At 39.5% G+C, this 16,123-nt stretch overlaps 1 protein-coding gene across 1 annotated transcript in view; it reads left to right on the forward strand.

Annotated features, from left to right (window-relative positions):
* The first annotated feature begins 365 nt into the window (after nt 1–365).
* MOXD1 (monooxygenase DBH like 1) overlaps nt 366–16,123 on the forward strand; it is a 50,740-nt gene continuing 34,982 nt past the window's right edge. The window contains exons 1-4 of the mRNA XM_067294788.1: nt 366–669; nt 12,510–12,656; nt 14,169–14,336; nt 14,463–14,546. Of these exons, the coding sequence (XP_067150889.1) occupies nt 406–669; nt 12,510–12,656; nt 14,169–14,336; nt 14,463–14,546 (663 nt within the window). The 5' untranslated portion in view covers nt 366–405. The remainder of the gene's footprint in view (nt 670–12,509; nt 12,657–14,168; nt 14,337–14,462; nt 14,547–16,123) is intronic.

Raw genomic sequence — 16,123 nt, forward strand, 5'->3', positions numbered from 1 at the left:
CGCGGGCAGAGGCACCGCGCCTCAGCGGCAGGTGCTGCCGGCGGCGCCCTGCCCCGACGGGCGGCCGGGGGTGGCTGCAGCTCGGCGCCCTGCCCCGGGGGGCGGCCGGGGGGCGGCGGCCCGCAGCGCGGCGCCGGGGCAGCGCGGCGCGAAGGCGCTGCCGCGGGGCGCGCTCCCCGACGGGCGGCCGGCAAAAGCCGCCCGCAGCGGGGGCGGGCTGACCGGGGCGCCCTGCCCCCCTTCTCCACACACACAGAAGCGCGCACACACACACACACACGCACACGCACACGCACACACACGCCCCTCCGCCGCTCGCGCGCTCCCGCCCTCGCTCCGCCAGTGCGCGGCGGCCGCGGCCGGGGCCGGGGCCGGGGCCGGAGCAGGAGCCGGCGCGGCGGGAGGATGCGGCGGCTGCACCCCTGGGCGCTGGTGCTGGGCGGGCTGCTGTGCGCCGCCGCGGCGCCGCCGCGGAGCTACCCGCACAGCGCGGTGCTGGACGGGGCGGCCGCCTACCGCCTGCGCTGGGGCCGCCGCGGCAGCGCCCTCGCCTTCCGCCTGGAGGTGCGCACCCGCGGCTACGTGGGCTTCGGGCTGTCGGGCAGCGGCGGCATGGCCTCGGCCGACATCGTGGTGGGGGGCGTGCAGAGGGGCAAGCCCTACCTGCAGGTAAGGCCCGGCTCCCCGGCCCCGCCGCGGCCGGCCGGGCCCCCCCGGCCCCGCGTCGCGCCCCGCGTCCTCTTTGTCCTCCGGTGTCCCCCCTTCTTCACCTCTCTCCTGGCCCTCGCGACGCCCCCCTCTCTCTCTTGCTCCCCCCTGCTTCTTCCGCAGCCTCTTCTCTGCATCTCTCTGCCGCTTTCTGCCCGCTCTCTGGTCAGTCCCATTGTTCTCCGCTCTTTTCCCCTCGGAGGAGCGACTCCTTCTCTCCCTTCCAACCTTCCCTTTAAACTTCTACACTGGTTTCGTCAAAGGTGTCAGATTTCCTTCCTCTTTACCCAGAAAATGCAACAGCCTTTTTCTCTCTCCTTGGGCACTCTTTCCCTGCTGTCCCTCTGAGCTTAGATGTGAAGACAAAAGTGGAAAGTTCGGCGAGTCTCTTCCAGCACCGTGGAGCTCCTTTCCCTCATGGTGCTGTAGTTTACTCATGCAATTAACGATTAACTGAGCTTTATCATTCCGGTGCCGTCTGACCTTCCTCTTTCAAATCCCAACGGCATGAGGGCATGATCCCACTAAATCCCCAGGCTGCTAGCATCCTCAGCTGCTGCCACACAGTGTATATGCAGCTCCCATCATTTGCGTTCCTCCTCACCTGGAAGTATTTTGACTCTGTCCTTAAAAATGACTTCAGGAGTGTTTGGCTGACCAGGTCGAAACTGCAAGGGGAAGGGGCACGCACCCTCCTCCTCCCCTAAGTTAGGTGGGCACAAGCCTGGGGGAAGCCCTTGGGGCCGAGGAAGTAGGGGCAGCATGTCCAGCTGGTCACCAAGAGGGCAGACAGGCCCAGCATGCCTGAATGACAACTTGTCGCCCTTACTAGCCTAAATAATAACTTTTAGGGAGTCAATTCAAGAGCTGAGTAATACCCAGCTGTTAGAGTACAGTTGAGGAGTTATCTTTTTCTTCTTCATCATGCTAGAGCTAGTTGATCTTTGAAGCTACTCCTTCAATTTTGAGAGTTTTTTTTTTCTTTTAAAGAATATGGAATCTTACTAACATTTCAGCACAAGAAAACAAAACGCTTAATATTCTTCCTAGTATTTATTTACTGAGATTTCATAGAATTAAACCTTTTTTAGAAAAAGGGAGCTTTTAATATAAATATTTCTTTTTTCTATTAGTTTACTACATGAAGTGCAGGCAAATATTTGTCTTATTTAAGTTCAAACCAATGATTTTCAGAATGCTTGTTTTTTTTCTCCATGTTTCAAAATGAAGATCATTTTTCAGAAAACCTCAGTCTAAATAAAACACTAATAATAAAAAACCCTATTCTAGTCATCTGGCAATGTAGCTCTTAGAGGCACAGAATGTAAGGCCTGCTGGAGCCTTACGTTTCAGAAGATACACCTATTAACCTTTAAAAGAAATCCAAGCCTTGTGTTTGGCTAATTCATAAATTCTGTTTGAGTAAAACAAGCCTTTTAGAAAGGCATCCAAACCTAATTTAAAGACATCCAGTGACTGAGAATCCATCACTTCCCGTGCATGGTGGTTTGTGGAAATGGCGGGTCTCTGCTATTTCTTCTTTCCAATATCAGTTTGTCTGGGCTCAGATTCTTACTATGCATTTTCTCTACTAGATTAAAAAGTCTGCTCCCCACCCTGTAGTTATTTATGTACTGTAATCAAGTCACTTCTCAGTTTTCTTTTGCGTAAAATAAATAGACTGAGCTCTTTAAGTGTCCCACTGCAGGGCATTTTCCCCAGCACTCAAATCACTTTTGTGGCTCTTGTCAGCACCCCTTACAGGTTTTCAACATCTTTTAAAATGGATCGATCCATACAGAATTCCATTCTTCTTCCACAGATTTTATTTGTTGTCATCACACAATAAATTACAACTGAGATAAAAAGGGGATGGATCCTAGCAAGTGCCTCCTGTTACAGGACACCTAATCTTTTTTCCTGAAATTCTTATTTAACATATGAACATCTGCTAGGCCAAGTGCTATAAGTTATTTTATTGCACTCTCAAAGCAGGTAGTGCCCTGATGGAATACTACTGTTTGCTGCACTTGCTGACAACATATCATTTTCTCCATGTCTTTTTCTCCATCCCCATTTCTTCAGTTTTAGACAGCAAGGTTTCTTTTTAAACTGGGGTGAGGTCTTTTAAAAATGTTACTCTGTTAAGAGCAACAGTTGACAGAGTTAACAGAGTAACTTTTTTAAAAGACCTCACCCCAGTTTAAAAAGAAACAGAAAGAAAGGCCGAAAACAAAGAGGATGGAGTGAACCCTTTGGAAGAACAAAATTAATCCAAAGACTTTTTCTAGGCAGTCAGCTCAGATTGATATAAAAAGAATAATTCATTCTAGAATCCTATTTCAATTATATCTAATTCTTCCCTTGATTAGAGCCACAAATACAGATAATATTTTGAAAGCACTCTATTAAGTGTATATGATCTTTACAATATTCTTATTTAATAAGAATTTTTCATAGTGCCTTTGAAAGTGTATGGTTTTATGCTTAGCTATGCTCTATAAAATATGTACACCCTATAATGAAAGAACTTACTTTTCTTTTTGGTTTTAGAAGTATGTTTTTATTCCATGGTCATCAGCTGGAAAATGTTCATCGTGGTCAAAACTCTTAAAAAGATCATTTTTTGGTTTCTTTGAAAGTTTTGAGATGCTTGTTAGTGGCCTGATTTTCAGAAGTTGTTCTGAAACACCTTTATTGCCTTTCAAGTGGGCATTAAAAATTGCTAGTCTCTTGGGAGAATTTAGCCTCTTTTTTTCCCTCTTAAGTCCTCTGTCCTCCTTTAAATAGAAGTAGAAAGTGTTCTATGGAAGGAAGAGTCGTCTTCTGGGAGCAGACATGTAAATGTAGTTAGACTACTACCATCAATAAAGGTAAAAGCAGATACTCCTCAATCTGTGAAAGTGCTTTGAGGTAAAAGAAAATTTTCGGAGAAGAGAGAAAGCATTTCCTCCAGCATTTATTCTTCATCCTCTCACAGCAAGAAAATGCTATTCCCACCATTATCAGTCATGCTTTAAAAAAATGTGACAGCTCAAAGTCCTGGATATCTGACAGTAGTTTGTACTGTTTTTTAGGTGATTCCTGACCTTTGGTGTAATGAAGTATTCTGTTTGTTTTGCTTTGCTTTTCCATATTGAAGCTAAAAGGATGTCTAGCATAATGAGCAAAGGCTAAAATGATTTGAAAGGCCGAATTTTAGTTCCCTCTAAGTATCTCAAGGTGAAAGGTGTTTCTCTATGTCTCTCTATGCCATGTGAGAGAATAAAAAGAAAGAACCTTCATGGAGTACCAGAATAGCTTTTTAAAGAGCTTTTGAATGATTGGAGAATGATACATTTATTATCCTAATGTTTCAGGAGTTCAGTATTTGGAATGGAAATCTAGACATATTTTGGGAGGATGTAGAGTGCATGTGTAGCATGGATACATAGCATACTGTATTGCTCTGAGGGAGCCACCTTTACCATGCGGATGGAGAAGAAGAGGGAGTTCAGTGAGGAAATTATTCTGGAGTGTCACCAAGAGCCCTGTGGTGACACAGCTGCAGATTATGTGCGGTCTGGGTGAGGATGTTTGAGAAAAAGTAGAAGAACATACCAGCAAAGTCTGGCATTGGAAAGCTTGGGAGCTGCTTTTATCTCTACAAGTGTGTGTGTGGGGGGTGGACTTTGAAGAACAGTCCATACTTAGAAAAATGTTACCCTGCAATATTGTCATGGTCCCTTGCAGCATGTGTTACTCTCCATAAAAGTTCTTGGGACAGCTTTAGCTTTTGCATCTAGTTTTCCTCTTTTTCTACACATCCCTCTTTTGTGCTTATGAATTGACACAGCATGCATTTTCATGCTAGACTCAAGCTTTTTCCATGGTCTCCACCCCTGTCTGGAATTGTGCATCCCCACCCACAGCACGTAGCTGCTGAGAGCCCCATTTTGGAGAGAGTAATCTTCCTTGATGAATGCCTATTTTGTGCAAGTTATACAAGAGAGTTGCATTGTTTGAATCTTCTGTTGAACTTGCACAGAAATAGTCCTTATTCGGGGTGAATAGGGACTGTGTATCACTAAAAAGTACTTTATTATTCATTACAACCTTGCTTGTTAACTGTCACCCAAACTAAAGAATATCTGTTATCAAATGTATCCCATAGAGTTAGCTTAATTGCTCATAGGGAAGTACTTGGAATAGATTTTAAAGGACAGAAAACAGTGAGCATTCTCTGTACTTAACGATATGCTGCTTTTAAGTGCATTCATGGCAACAGCAACAAAAGAAGTGTTTAGAAAACAACTTGAAAGGCACCAGAAGGGAGATGCAAAGTGTGTGCCACACTGACATATCTCAGTTGGTGCTTTGTTGGAGGTATTTCATGTCTTTGGGCATTGTGGCAAAATCTCCAGATGACTAATGAGTCCCTCTTGGCTTCAGTGTGGGGCATAAAGAGACACTACCACGGACATCTCCGCTGGCTGGATGCTTTGTATTTCTCTTTCAGAGGTACAATAGTTAGGACAAGGAAGCAACAACTGATGAACAAAAGATAAGAATATTTCTGTAGGTCTTCTATGTTGCAGGCTTTGGGGGGATTTTTTTGGTAAGTTTTTTTTTTTTGGTAAGGTTTTTGTATTTCTGTTACTTTTCTTGTACTTAGGAATTCAGAAACACCAAGAAAATTCAATTTTCTTCCAGCTCCACAAAAATCAGTACCTCTCAACTTTCAGTGTTTCACACCTAGGAGAGGATGGGGATGTAACCACTTTCAGTGATGCAAAAGTTCTAAATAATGGGGGAATAATTTCACATAAACAAGGATCTTAGAAATAGGAGGAGGATAAGGGGAGATTTTCTTAGGCATATACAGGAATTTTCGGCATGAACATCATTGCTAATTGTGCTCCAAAATCCCTTGAAAACTGTTCCTCATAATTGAAGTAATTAAAGTAATTAAAACAAGAAAATAGATACTGTTTAAATGTGGCTCCTGTATAAGGAATGTTTCTTGTGATAAAGTACAGTTGTGAGATTGGATCATGAAGTATCTCCTAGTTACGGGTTTTCTTTCCCTTAAAACACATTGCTGCATGTTTTGTCTAGTCTGTTTTTGTTAGGATAGCCTTTAATCTAGCTCTGTAGCTTCTGATATAGCTAGAGGATAACCTTTTAAATGGATATTTATTCTTGATGCAAAGGCTCCAAGAGGTCCTTGGGACTCCACTGCAAAGTCATACTATCCACACCGAAAAGTGATGTCATATTTCAGCTTCTAACCCTAGTGCTTCTTATGCCTTTGAGTGATAAGCTGGAGAGCTCCCCACATGTCAGTGTTTTTCATTTGTATGTGCGGTAACTGGTATTTTTAAATCTCCCTGGAATGCCACAGAAACCAAGGGATTTCACTGTAGTTTCTGGGCTACCCTTGAAGCAGCCCCTGGCTGTATTTAACTAGGTATTAGAAATACACTAAAATGTATGCAAATGACTTACAGTTTGAATGAGGAAAAAGGTGTCTCTAAGTAAATAACTATGCTTCATATGTAAAAAGTACATAACCTTCATTTGCAAAGAAAATATATATACATGTACACACACTATTTATGTAAATACAGAAGTAGAAAATGTGTGTCTTTGTGGATTTGTATATATGTGCATTTAAAATACAGACACATCCACAATTATTTGGTACAAATAAAAATTTTCTGTCCTTATTAAAGTTAATAGTTTACCTGAAATAAATAAACCACATTTGCTGTAATGTAATTCAGTCAGTTTAACTGGAATTGTACCAGGAGGAGATAAAATTTCTTGGAACTGTTCACATGAGTAAGATCTAGGCTTCTTAACAAGGAGTGAATCATTTCTTACTGATTTGGTGTTTAGGTTAAAAAAATATATATATATATCAGTAAATCAATTATGAACAAACTGTTCATAAGCAGCAGCTGAACTCACTATTGTGCAACTACTTTAGGAACTTCTTGCAACTGCTTAATTGCTGTTACAATACTCTTTTCTTTGAAAATTTTTTCATTTGGGGCCAATCCCAAGATTGGGTCAGTCAGCTGGAATGATCTCAAGGTGTTTTTTATATGAGGCAGTGAGGCTTTCAGACTTCTACTTCATGTTAGTTTTCTGTAGGTTCTCTGCTTTTTAATAAAATAAGAGTATGATAAGATCTTTGCCTTAAACTCAAGCTGAAATTTATTTGAGGTTGAAAACAGTTTGGTTTGCTTATTTGTAAACTCATGTTCTGTTTACTTCTTGCCAAATAAAATGTGAAAACATCATTTTTTTGTGGTATTATCCAGTGTGTGCTGGAACCATGAGCAGTAGGATTTCATCTAAATTAAATGCAACAATAAAAAGGAGAAATGCTTTTTTTTTGGAAACCCAGAAGGACATAGCTTGGTGGAGTTTTCAAACAAAAGTTTTGGTCTGTTCTTTTCCATACCGTAGCAATTTATCTGTCCTGTTTATAAGAAGATAGATCTTCTGCTGCACCAAGTTTCATCTGGGTTATAGCTTCCCAATTCCTTTGCCAAACTTGTCTTCAGCCCTGGTCTTTGACACAAGTTTGGGTAGTTTGGGGTTATTCAGAACTGCATGAGTTGGCCGTGGCCATAGGCCAGGACTAGTTGCAACACAGCTTGTTTTTCCCTCCCGTTTCCCATTGCTGGCTCGTCCCTTCGCACTCTCGTAACTGCTCAGTCGGTGCTGGAACGAGAGCAATCCCCAGGTTAGAGCCAGGCAGGATTTGTAAATCCTGGAGGCAGATCTTTGCTCACAAGTCAAGCCTGCCAAGCAAATGCTGCATGGGGCCTCAGTTTGAGAGTTATTTTATGCTCCTTGAGGTTGAAAGGTGCTGCATATAATTTAGCATAGGAAACGGGTATCATAAACAAAACAGTCTTGTACATTGTTAAGGTTCGGGGAGGGAGCTCCATAGACACCTGTTCGAGTATGTGATGACAGCTAGTAACATTTTTTTTGGTCAGGGTTCCTTGTGCAGCTGTGCTTATGTTCTTGAAGGATAAAACAGCCTATTTGCATCTTTTTTTACAGCCATAAGAAATTATTCTCCCTGATGGTTTATATAGCAGCAATCAGAAACCATATATGCTGCAAAACATTTTTTAAGAGAGAGAGAGGTTAATAGGATTTGAAAAACAATGTAACATCGTTGGTTTCACTTGTGGTGAAGAACATAAAAGAGCTTGTATAATCAGAAAGATTTTTCATTTTCCATATGTTGTTTAACTTCTAGCTAGCATAAGGAACAAGATATCTAATTTTTTGACTGATGGCACAAATTAGCCTGGAGCATAAAATACGAGCTTATGCAATATAATCAAAGAGAGTGCAGGAACTTTAAATGTGTTACGTTTCAAATGTAAACAGTTTATATAGTCAAATGCTCAAATAAAAATAAAATTTTTGCTATTACATAGCATGACAAATAGCACTTCCAAAACTTTGTAAGTTTTAAACATCTATTATTTAAATAACCAAAATAAGATTTTCATACTAGAAAAATATAGAGTCTGTTTCACCCTTATCTTCCGTTTCTGCAACTGCTTACGCTTCTGTAAAGTTAATGTAAAACTTCAGCAACTTTGTTTTGCTTTTAAGTATAATATATACTTTTGTGTGTACAAGAAGCTGAAGAATCCGGTTTCAAGTGCTGAATCAGTAAATTAATTCATATTTTTCTGGTTTGTGCAGACTCTTTCAGAAATTCGGTCTTAAGGGTTTGATGATTATCACAGATCTATGCTGGAGCTCCATGAAATTCCAAGCAACTTGGATCAGTATAATCTTTCTTACAAAAGACACAGGTTTTCACAATAACTATATGGGGTGGCAAAACCAAATCTATGTGAAAGCAGCCACAGCATTAGAGCCTTTTCCTATCCAGTAAGAAGAAGAAACTATTCTAATAGGAGGCACATTTAAGCCCATCCATGATAGATATTGAAGCACTGTAATTCTGTTGATGCACGTCACACTCCATTCTCAACAAAATTAAATCTGTGAAACTTGTAAATTGAGATGAGTTCTGTGTTATGAGAGTAGATTCCAGGGAGAATTTGGAACCATATTTAGATATCCAAATTTCAGCTGAAGTCCCTGTACTTAATGTTTCCTGTCTGACACCTGGTGGATCCATCCTCTCTGCCATTCTTTGGCCTTCTAAGTTACTTTTCAAAGGCCTCCAGAGGTACCCAGCTTTCTCTTTGATTAGGCACAAAGATTTAAGTGGAATGTAGGCAGCCCAAATATGGCATTTTGACTGGATTTCTACTATAGAAACAGGACTTTAATTTCTTCTTATTTTTCCACTCTGAAAGGAAGCATCTCTAGATCTGTTTTTAAGGTTTGTGATACCACCTTCCCAAATTGCAAGGGCCTTTACTAAATATGTTAAAAGAAAATAAGCCAAAGGATATGTGTCCTCCATGTTAATGCCTGAGCAGATTTGTTTAATAGATAATGGGCTTTACACCGGCCTTGTTTGTTAAGTATGAGACTAGCTGATTGGAACGCCCGGCCACCTTTTTTCTTTACCAAAATACTGCTGAAAGGATGTGGCACAGCAACTTGTCAGTGCCTTCGTTGTTGAGAACCTCCTTTTGTTCATTAGCCTTTGTACACAGACACTGTACCTTAAAGGCTCTTAAGCTATGATGTCTGCACAGTTTGACTTAAAATCCACTGCTTGAAACTGAAAGACATCAGTATGTTTCCCTGACATTATGGCCTTATTTTCTTTTCAAACTGCTAAACAAACCATTTTCATGTCAGAAGTTGAGCAATCAAATTCTGAGCTGGTCAGAAATTTTCCTGTCATTTGATTTGATTTTTGTGATGAACATCTGGATAATTTTCAGCAGAAGTAATAAAAATAGTAATAGAGGCAGTTAGTAACTCTGAAGTAGCTCCTGTCAAACACACTCACACTTGATTCTTCTAGTGGAGTGCCCTTGCACTCAGTGGAGTTGGGATTTGGGGAACATTCTCCACACCCTGGTATTCAAGGGATGTGTCAAGGTGGAACATATCAGGCAGCGAGTGTAAGCAGAGACTGTGAATTCATTACTTCACAGAAGTTTTCACATGGGACAGATTAATGTTAGTCATTCAGATTAACATCTACCCACAAAATACATTGAGGTGAGTCATCAGAAGTAGATGCCGCTCGAAGCTGGCGTTATGGCTTGGCGAGCACCCCATGCTCTCCCCGCCTGAGCCTTTCTTTTCCAGGGGCTTCCCACAGCTCCAGGCACTGGGATGGGCCACAGTGGTAGCACCTTTGGAGCAGCATTCGCTTGTCAATACAAAATGAGCCCCTCATGGTAGATCAGATCTGTGACCTTTCTTCGACTGTCATCCATACAAATGAAATAATTATGCTGACACTGATGTTATTGAGGCACATCTGAGCTAATACCTTAATTATACAACTTCTTGAGTTATTTTTGCATTCTCCCTGCAGGTTCCTAGAAGTCAGAGCTATAGCACAAGCGATTTTTTTGTACAGTTATGTCCTCTAGAGTTGTTAAGAAATGATACAGTTCTACCAGAAAAATATTTGCAGTGTAGACCAAACTCATAGACACCTAACTTTGCCTCACATTTCTGAAGTTTCCTTCACAGCCATTTCAGGCAAAGACTTTCAATCTATTTCAATGTGGAACTATTCTGGAAAAGCTATTCTTAAATTTCTATTCCTGAATAATTTAATTCAATGTGTGGTTGCTTATTCTAATACAAAGAGTGCCTTCTTCCAATTTAATGTAACATTTCAGCAAAGCTATCACGCTTAGATAAAAGTTGATTGTTCACAAGGTTACATTTCTAGTCCAGGCAAGCCCTCACTATTTTTTAGATGAAAGCAGAGATTCTGGAGAGAAATATTTTCAAAGCAGGGATAGTGCTGCATATAGGTATACACTGTCTGTTTCCAAGCTCTGATGTAGGAGTAAAGGGGGTTTCCATCACTTTGATCCCATAAAATATCCGTCTTCAAGAACTAGCCAAGAACAGGTCCATTATTTCCATCTGGAAAAGCAAATCCAAAATTCTTTCTCTAAACAAACATAGCCCATCAGTTTCCTTTCTTTCAGCATATAACTGCAGGTCCCAGGCCTCTCTTTTTCTCCTTGTTGATGATCATGTTTCCACATGTGTATTCTTTCACATATGTATTCATTCACCCATAGTCATGAAAAGTGATGACAGGAAAAGAATGATTCTTTTCAGTACCTTTCAAAAATTTTGAAATTTAGGTTTTTTCTAGGACAGAGAAAATCCAAAACCTCTCTGTAGTTTATTTTCATTCTGTTAAAAATGGCCAGCTTTTTACTCTTTTCTTCCTGGAAAGCGCATCCTCACTGAGACATGATTTTATAAAAATGTTCATCTAAGGTAATATACCTTAATGAAATGTTTAGGCATACGGTTATTCATGCATGTATAAAAGGCTGATCAGCTTGTGAATGCTGACTCGTGTGCACACGGTCTCTTGTACACACACAAAAATTTCAGGGGTGGGATTAAGTTTAAGACTAGGATTAAAGCTCCTAAGTGATCCTTTAGTGAGTTAGAAAGGAATCAGCTAGCTAATTTAACAGCATCAAAATACTTGGACATAAGATTTTACAAATTTACAGCCTTATCTCCACTTTGACAAAAGGATGTGAAAACTGCAAATCTCTGTAAAAATAAATGAAGGTCTAAATATCTTCAAAAGCAAATGCCTTCAAGAAAGAGCAGGCATTGCATTATTTTGCTGAGAAAGCTGCATGATTAATGGTGTCTGCCTGTAAGCTGCTGGGCATCAGAAAGAGCTCTACTAGTTGAAAAAAAAAAAAATCTCTTGACAAAATTGTTTGACACCAGAGAGGAAGGTCATGTATTCTGGGAAAGGGAGATGTTTCTCTAACCGAGGGCCAGATGCTCTCCTCTAGGGTTCAGTGCATAGCACAGCCCCCCAGCCCTACCTCCCCTGTCCCAAAGTGGGCAGAGAGAGCTTAAAATTTAAAAATGGGTGGCCGAAGCCTTGCATTCAGGCCGGCGGCAGGAGCAGGCAGTGTCCGGCGGAGAGTGGGGCGCAGCCAGGCCGCAGCTGCCCGTGGCGCTGAGGAATTCAGGGGTGAGGAGGTTAATGACGGCACGGCACTGGAGCAGCTTCTGCTTTATACGATACTCCTGCTAAACTGGAGACTGGGGTCATCTGTCTTTAACTGAAAAAAAGAAAAAAGATTTAAAAAAAAAGAAAAAAGAAAAAGCTCAAAGCAGCAAATAAACACCAAAACACTTCAGGGACTTTTTGTATGAACAGGGCTTTTTTTTTTTATACCAGTTAACTGTAGCATTTCTGGTTCCTGTAGTTTTTAATTAATTGAAGTGTTATTTTTTTTGTGGGAAAAAGAGGTAAATACAGTTGGGAAAGATGGAATGACAATACTGTTGATGTGAATATTTTAAGTGAAATTCATTCTAATTTCCCCTGAAATTCCTGACATCCCAGTTGCAATAAATTAGGCTTATTGATTCTTGGGTATGCCTTTTATTTTTGTAGTTTTGTACAAGTAGGGTAGTTTATCAAGGAGACTTGCTTACTGAACATTTTTAGTCAGAAAACTGTTAAGTATCACTACAAAATTATTATCTGAGACAAAACTGTGATGCTTCAATGTTTTACATAAAGATCTGTTTTAAGGGTTAGGTATTTGACATAAAGTTGTATTTTTAAATAATATATTAGCTTTTAATAATGCTCCCCCTTTTATTTTCAACAGGATTATTTTACAGATGAAAACAGAGTACTAAAAAAGGACCCTCAACAGGATTACCATCTGGAATATGCCATGGAAAATAGCACACATACAATATTGGCTTTTAGCAGAGAACTGCACACTTGTGATACAAATGATAAGAGTATAACGGTAAGATGCGCTGCCTATATAGAGAGAGATCAAGTAATTAAGATAGGCCAAGAGCATATGTGAATATGAAGCAGGTTATTAAAATCTTCTCATGTTAGTAAAAGGAAAGAATTACATAAATTCAGCTAGAAAATGTGTTTATCCAGCTCCCAATACGCTTTCCAAAACCTCAATTTTTCAACTTAAATTAGCCAGGAAAAATACTTTTATTTATTTTATTAGGTATGGACTGTTACATTTTGGTTTCAGCTTCTTTTATTTCTCTAATTTAGTGCATAACGTTCTCTAATTTCTAAGGCACCGTATGAAGACGGTATTGAAACAGGGTACCCCATCAGGTCCTACATCCCACAGTTACAGACAATCATTCAAGAGATGCCAACTTCAGAAACACTGTTCAAGTCTTACACGAACTTGTAATTGATCTCAAAGCTAGGCTTTTAAAAAAGTTTAGAGTATGGTATTAAATTGTATTTTGTGGCTTTATTTCTGTATTAAAAATTAAAAAGCCAAAGAGTGTGATGATAAATATTCACTTTTCATGGTAAATTCTTTTGTTGTCCTAGTGGCAGCTGTACTCTTTCCTAAGCACAATTTTAAATTATATGAAGTTGATGACTTTCGTATTGGACCTAACAGAGATTTGCAACAATTTGTATGCCTTGGATTTTTTTACTTCTGATTTTAGAAGCATTGCTGTAATAGTTTAATGCTATTTTAATTATCTGTATTTTCATAATTTGTGCAATAATAACAACATGAGGAGCTGAAAGATACATGAAGCAAATCCACAGCTGTATAAACTGCCAGAACTCCAAGCAGTCAATGGATCTGTGATTTTTGCACCTGCTCCAAATTGTCTCAGTATAACTTAACGTTCTGGGACCCTTTGCTATTTTTTAGAATATTTTGTCTCAAGGGTGGTTATTGCATTCTGAGAATAGGTTACAGAGAGTTAGTCTGCACTGTGGCTGTAGACAGATTTTTTAAGATGTAAATCTGTTCTTGTAATTTAATGTCTATCTTCCCTACCATATAGGGGACAACAATTCACAGAAGGTATTCAGATTTTACACAGTTGAGCCTGGAAATTGTTTTGGGTGGATAGTTTCCAACTGCTGGCCAAATGAGTGACACCTCTAGAAAAATTCATTTTGTGTTTAGTTGGTTATCTTTTTATGAATCTTTTCTGCTATTTGCAGATAGGATTCAAGTTTGCTACATCAATGGAAGGAACCTCTCAGAGAGCGATTCAGCTTCTCTAGATCTAGAGTGAAACCTATGAGTATAAAACATGATCAAGAGGAGTCAAAGCAGAAGCATGAGGGTTAATTTTAAAGACAAAATTGTGTCAGTAGATGTTTTCTCATCTAGTATGAATTGTCATTGTTCAAATACAGTAACACCTAAGTCTTATCTATTTCAGCAGTTATATGAAGCGTACTGTGAGGAAGACGTTCTTCCTATTCCTTCTGATTTTCTTTTTCTTTTTCTTTTTCTTTTTTTTTTAAGGAGAGCACAGTACGGGTAATATGGGCCTATCACCACAAAGACATGGGAGAGGCAGGTCAAAATTACCATGGGTCTAACCGTGGTTCAAAGAGTCTACGTTTACTGAATCCCGAGAAAGCAGAAATTTCATCTGCCTCTTTGCCATACTTTGACCTGACAAACAAAGACGTAAGTTACTTTGGGTTTGGGGTTTAGGTGGAGATAGGGATGAGGTGGCAACGAGACTTCTTGGCTTAAGCAAAAGGGCAATGCAACTTTTATAATTGTAATTTCTTTCCCTTTTTATTAAGACAGGTGCCTATACCAGACAAAGATACAACATATTGGTGCCAAATGTTTAAGATTCCTGTACGACATGAAAAGCATCATGTGACAAAGGTGAGTGGTTCAGACTGTGAAAAATCCCATTCATGTTTTTACGCTTAGAAGAGTTCAGATGATAACAATTTCTCTTCAAATCAATTTTTGTGCTTTCAAAACTTGCTTCCCTACTTACTGGAGTAAAAGCAAGACCTCTTGAATGTTTTCACAAGAACGGATGAAGGGGATGTGTATGTGTCACAGAGACTGATTCTGGCATGCCCTAACAACTGGCACGCAGGGTGACAGAGGGCCTGCCTTTCTCTTCTCCTACATCCTCCCTCCCTTAAGAAAACGAGGTTGAAAATTATTTCTAACCATAAAAAAATTTGGCAAAGCCTGCGCAAAATTTTTCAAAAGCATGTTCCATCAAGTTTCTACTTTTATATAAGAATGTCATCAATTTCTTTTAAAGTGGAGTACTTTTAGATTCAAAAAACTAAATGGAAAAGTTTGTTAAAATATAGGGCCAGATCCTTTTATTTGATTTCAGTCACCTCTTTTTCAATGTGAAGCTATGCCATGTTACATCATGTGAAAACAGACTTCATCATCTTTGACTGTGTACAATCCAAATATTATGAAAAAAAGCTGTCATTATGGATGAGGTATTTTAGTTAGAAATTAATGAAAATGTATAAAGTTTTATACACGTTTCAGAGAGATCCAAACTGATTTCAAAACTCACATCCATAAACATTTCCTGTAATACATCTTCTAATTTTTCTTTCTATTTGGAACTGAAAGCTTAAGAGTGCTGCGAGAAAGATAGGTCTCACATTCCTTCCAAGAAGCAATATATATAAGATGTCATAAAAGAACACCTTCTTACTGTTATTCTAGGCTGCTTAAGATAGCACAGTGATACAGCTAGTTAAAATAAATATCCAAGCATTCAGGTACTTTTGCTAGTCATTCATCATTAATTGAGTGGCTTATAAACAGTAGCCTTAAAATCATTGCATGTATATCAATAAACATCAAAAAAACAGAGCAAAAGGTTATTTCAGACTTGCAGGGAAAACATGAAGAAAAAGAAAAAATGGGGCTGGTTAAGAGGCTGATTCTGAAGCTAGTACTTGTTGACCCTAGTGGAATTAATTATATGGACAAGGCTATTGAATCAGGCCCCTCATTTTTATTTTTCTTTGATTCCATTAATACTTTTAAGTATACAGTTTTATTCCATTTTGAATTACTGTCATTCATATTTCTCCAATGAATTCAATAAGATTGCAAATTTAAAATAAGAGAACTTAACACATGATCTCCACTGTATGTATGAGAAATGTATATAATTATTCTGAAATATTGTGGGTTTCAGTACTTTATCAGAATGAAGAATTGTGAGGTCCAAATTTTTTCCTTCAGGTACTTAGTCGTTAAACACACGTGAATTTTATGACAGCTAGTTTCACAGATGTCTGCGAAAAACAGAATTTGCCTGTAATATAATATATTTGTTAAGATTCCTAGCTTTCTGCTTTCAAGCAAGAGAGCTTCAGAATCATGCTTTCCATGTTAAATTTGGTAGAAGTTCGTATAGGCTGTTCTGCAAAAAAGCTGTCTGGAACTATTTATTATTTATATTTACT

This window comes from Apteryx mantelli, chromosome 3 (genome assembly GCF_036417845.1).
Source record: "Apteryx mantelli isolate bAptMan1 chromosome 3, bAptMan1.hap1, whole genome shotgun sequence".
In the NCBI taxonomy this organism is placed as follows: domain Eukaryota; kingdom Metazoa; phylum Chordata; class Aves; order Apterygiformes; family Apterygidae; genus Apteryx; species Apteryx mantelli.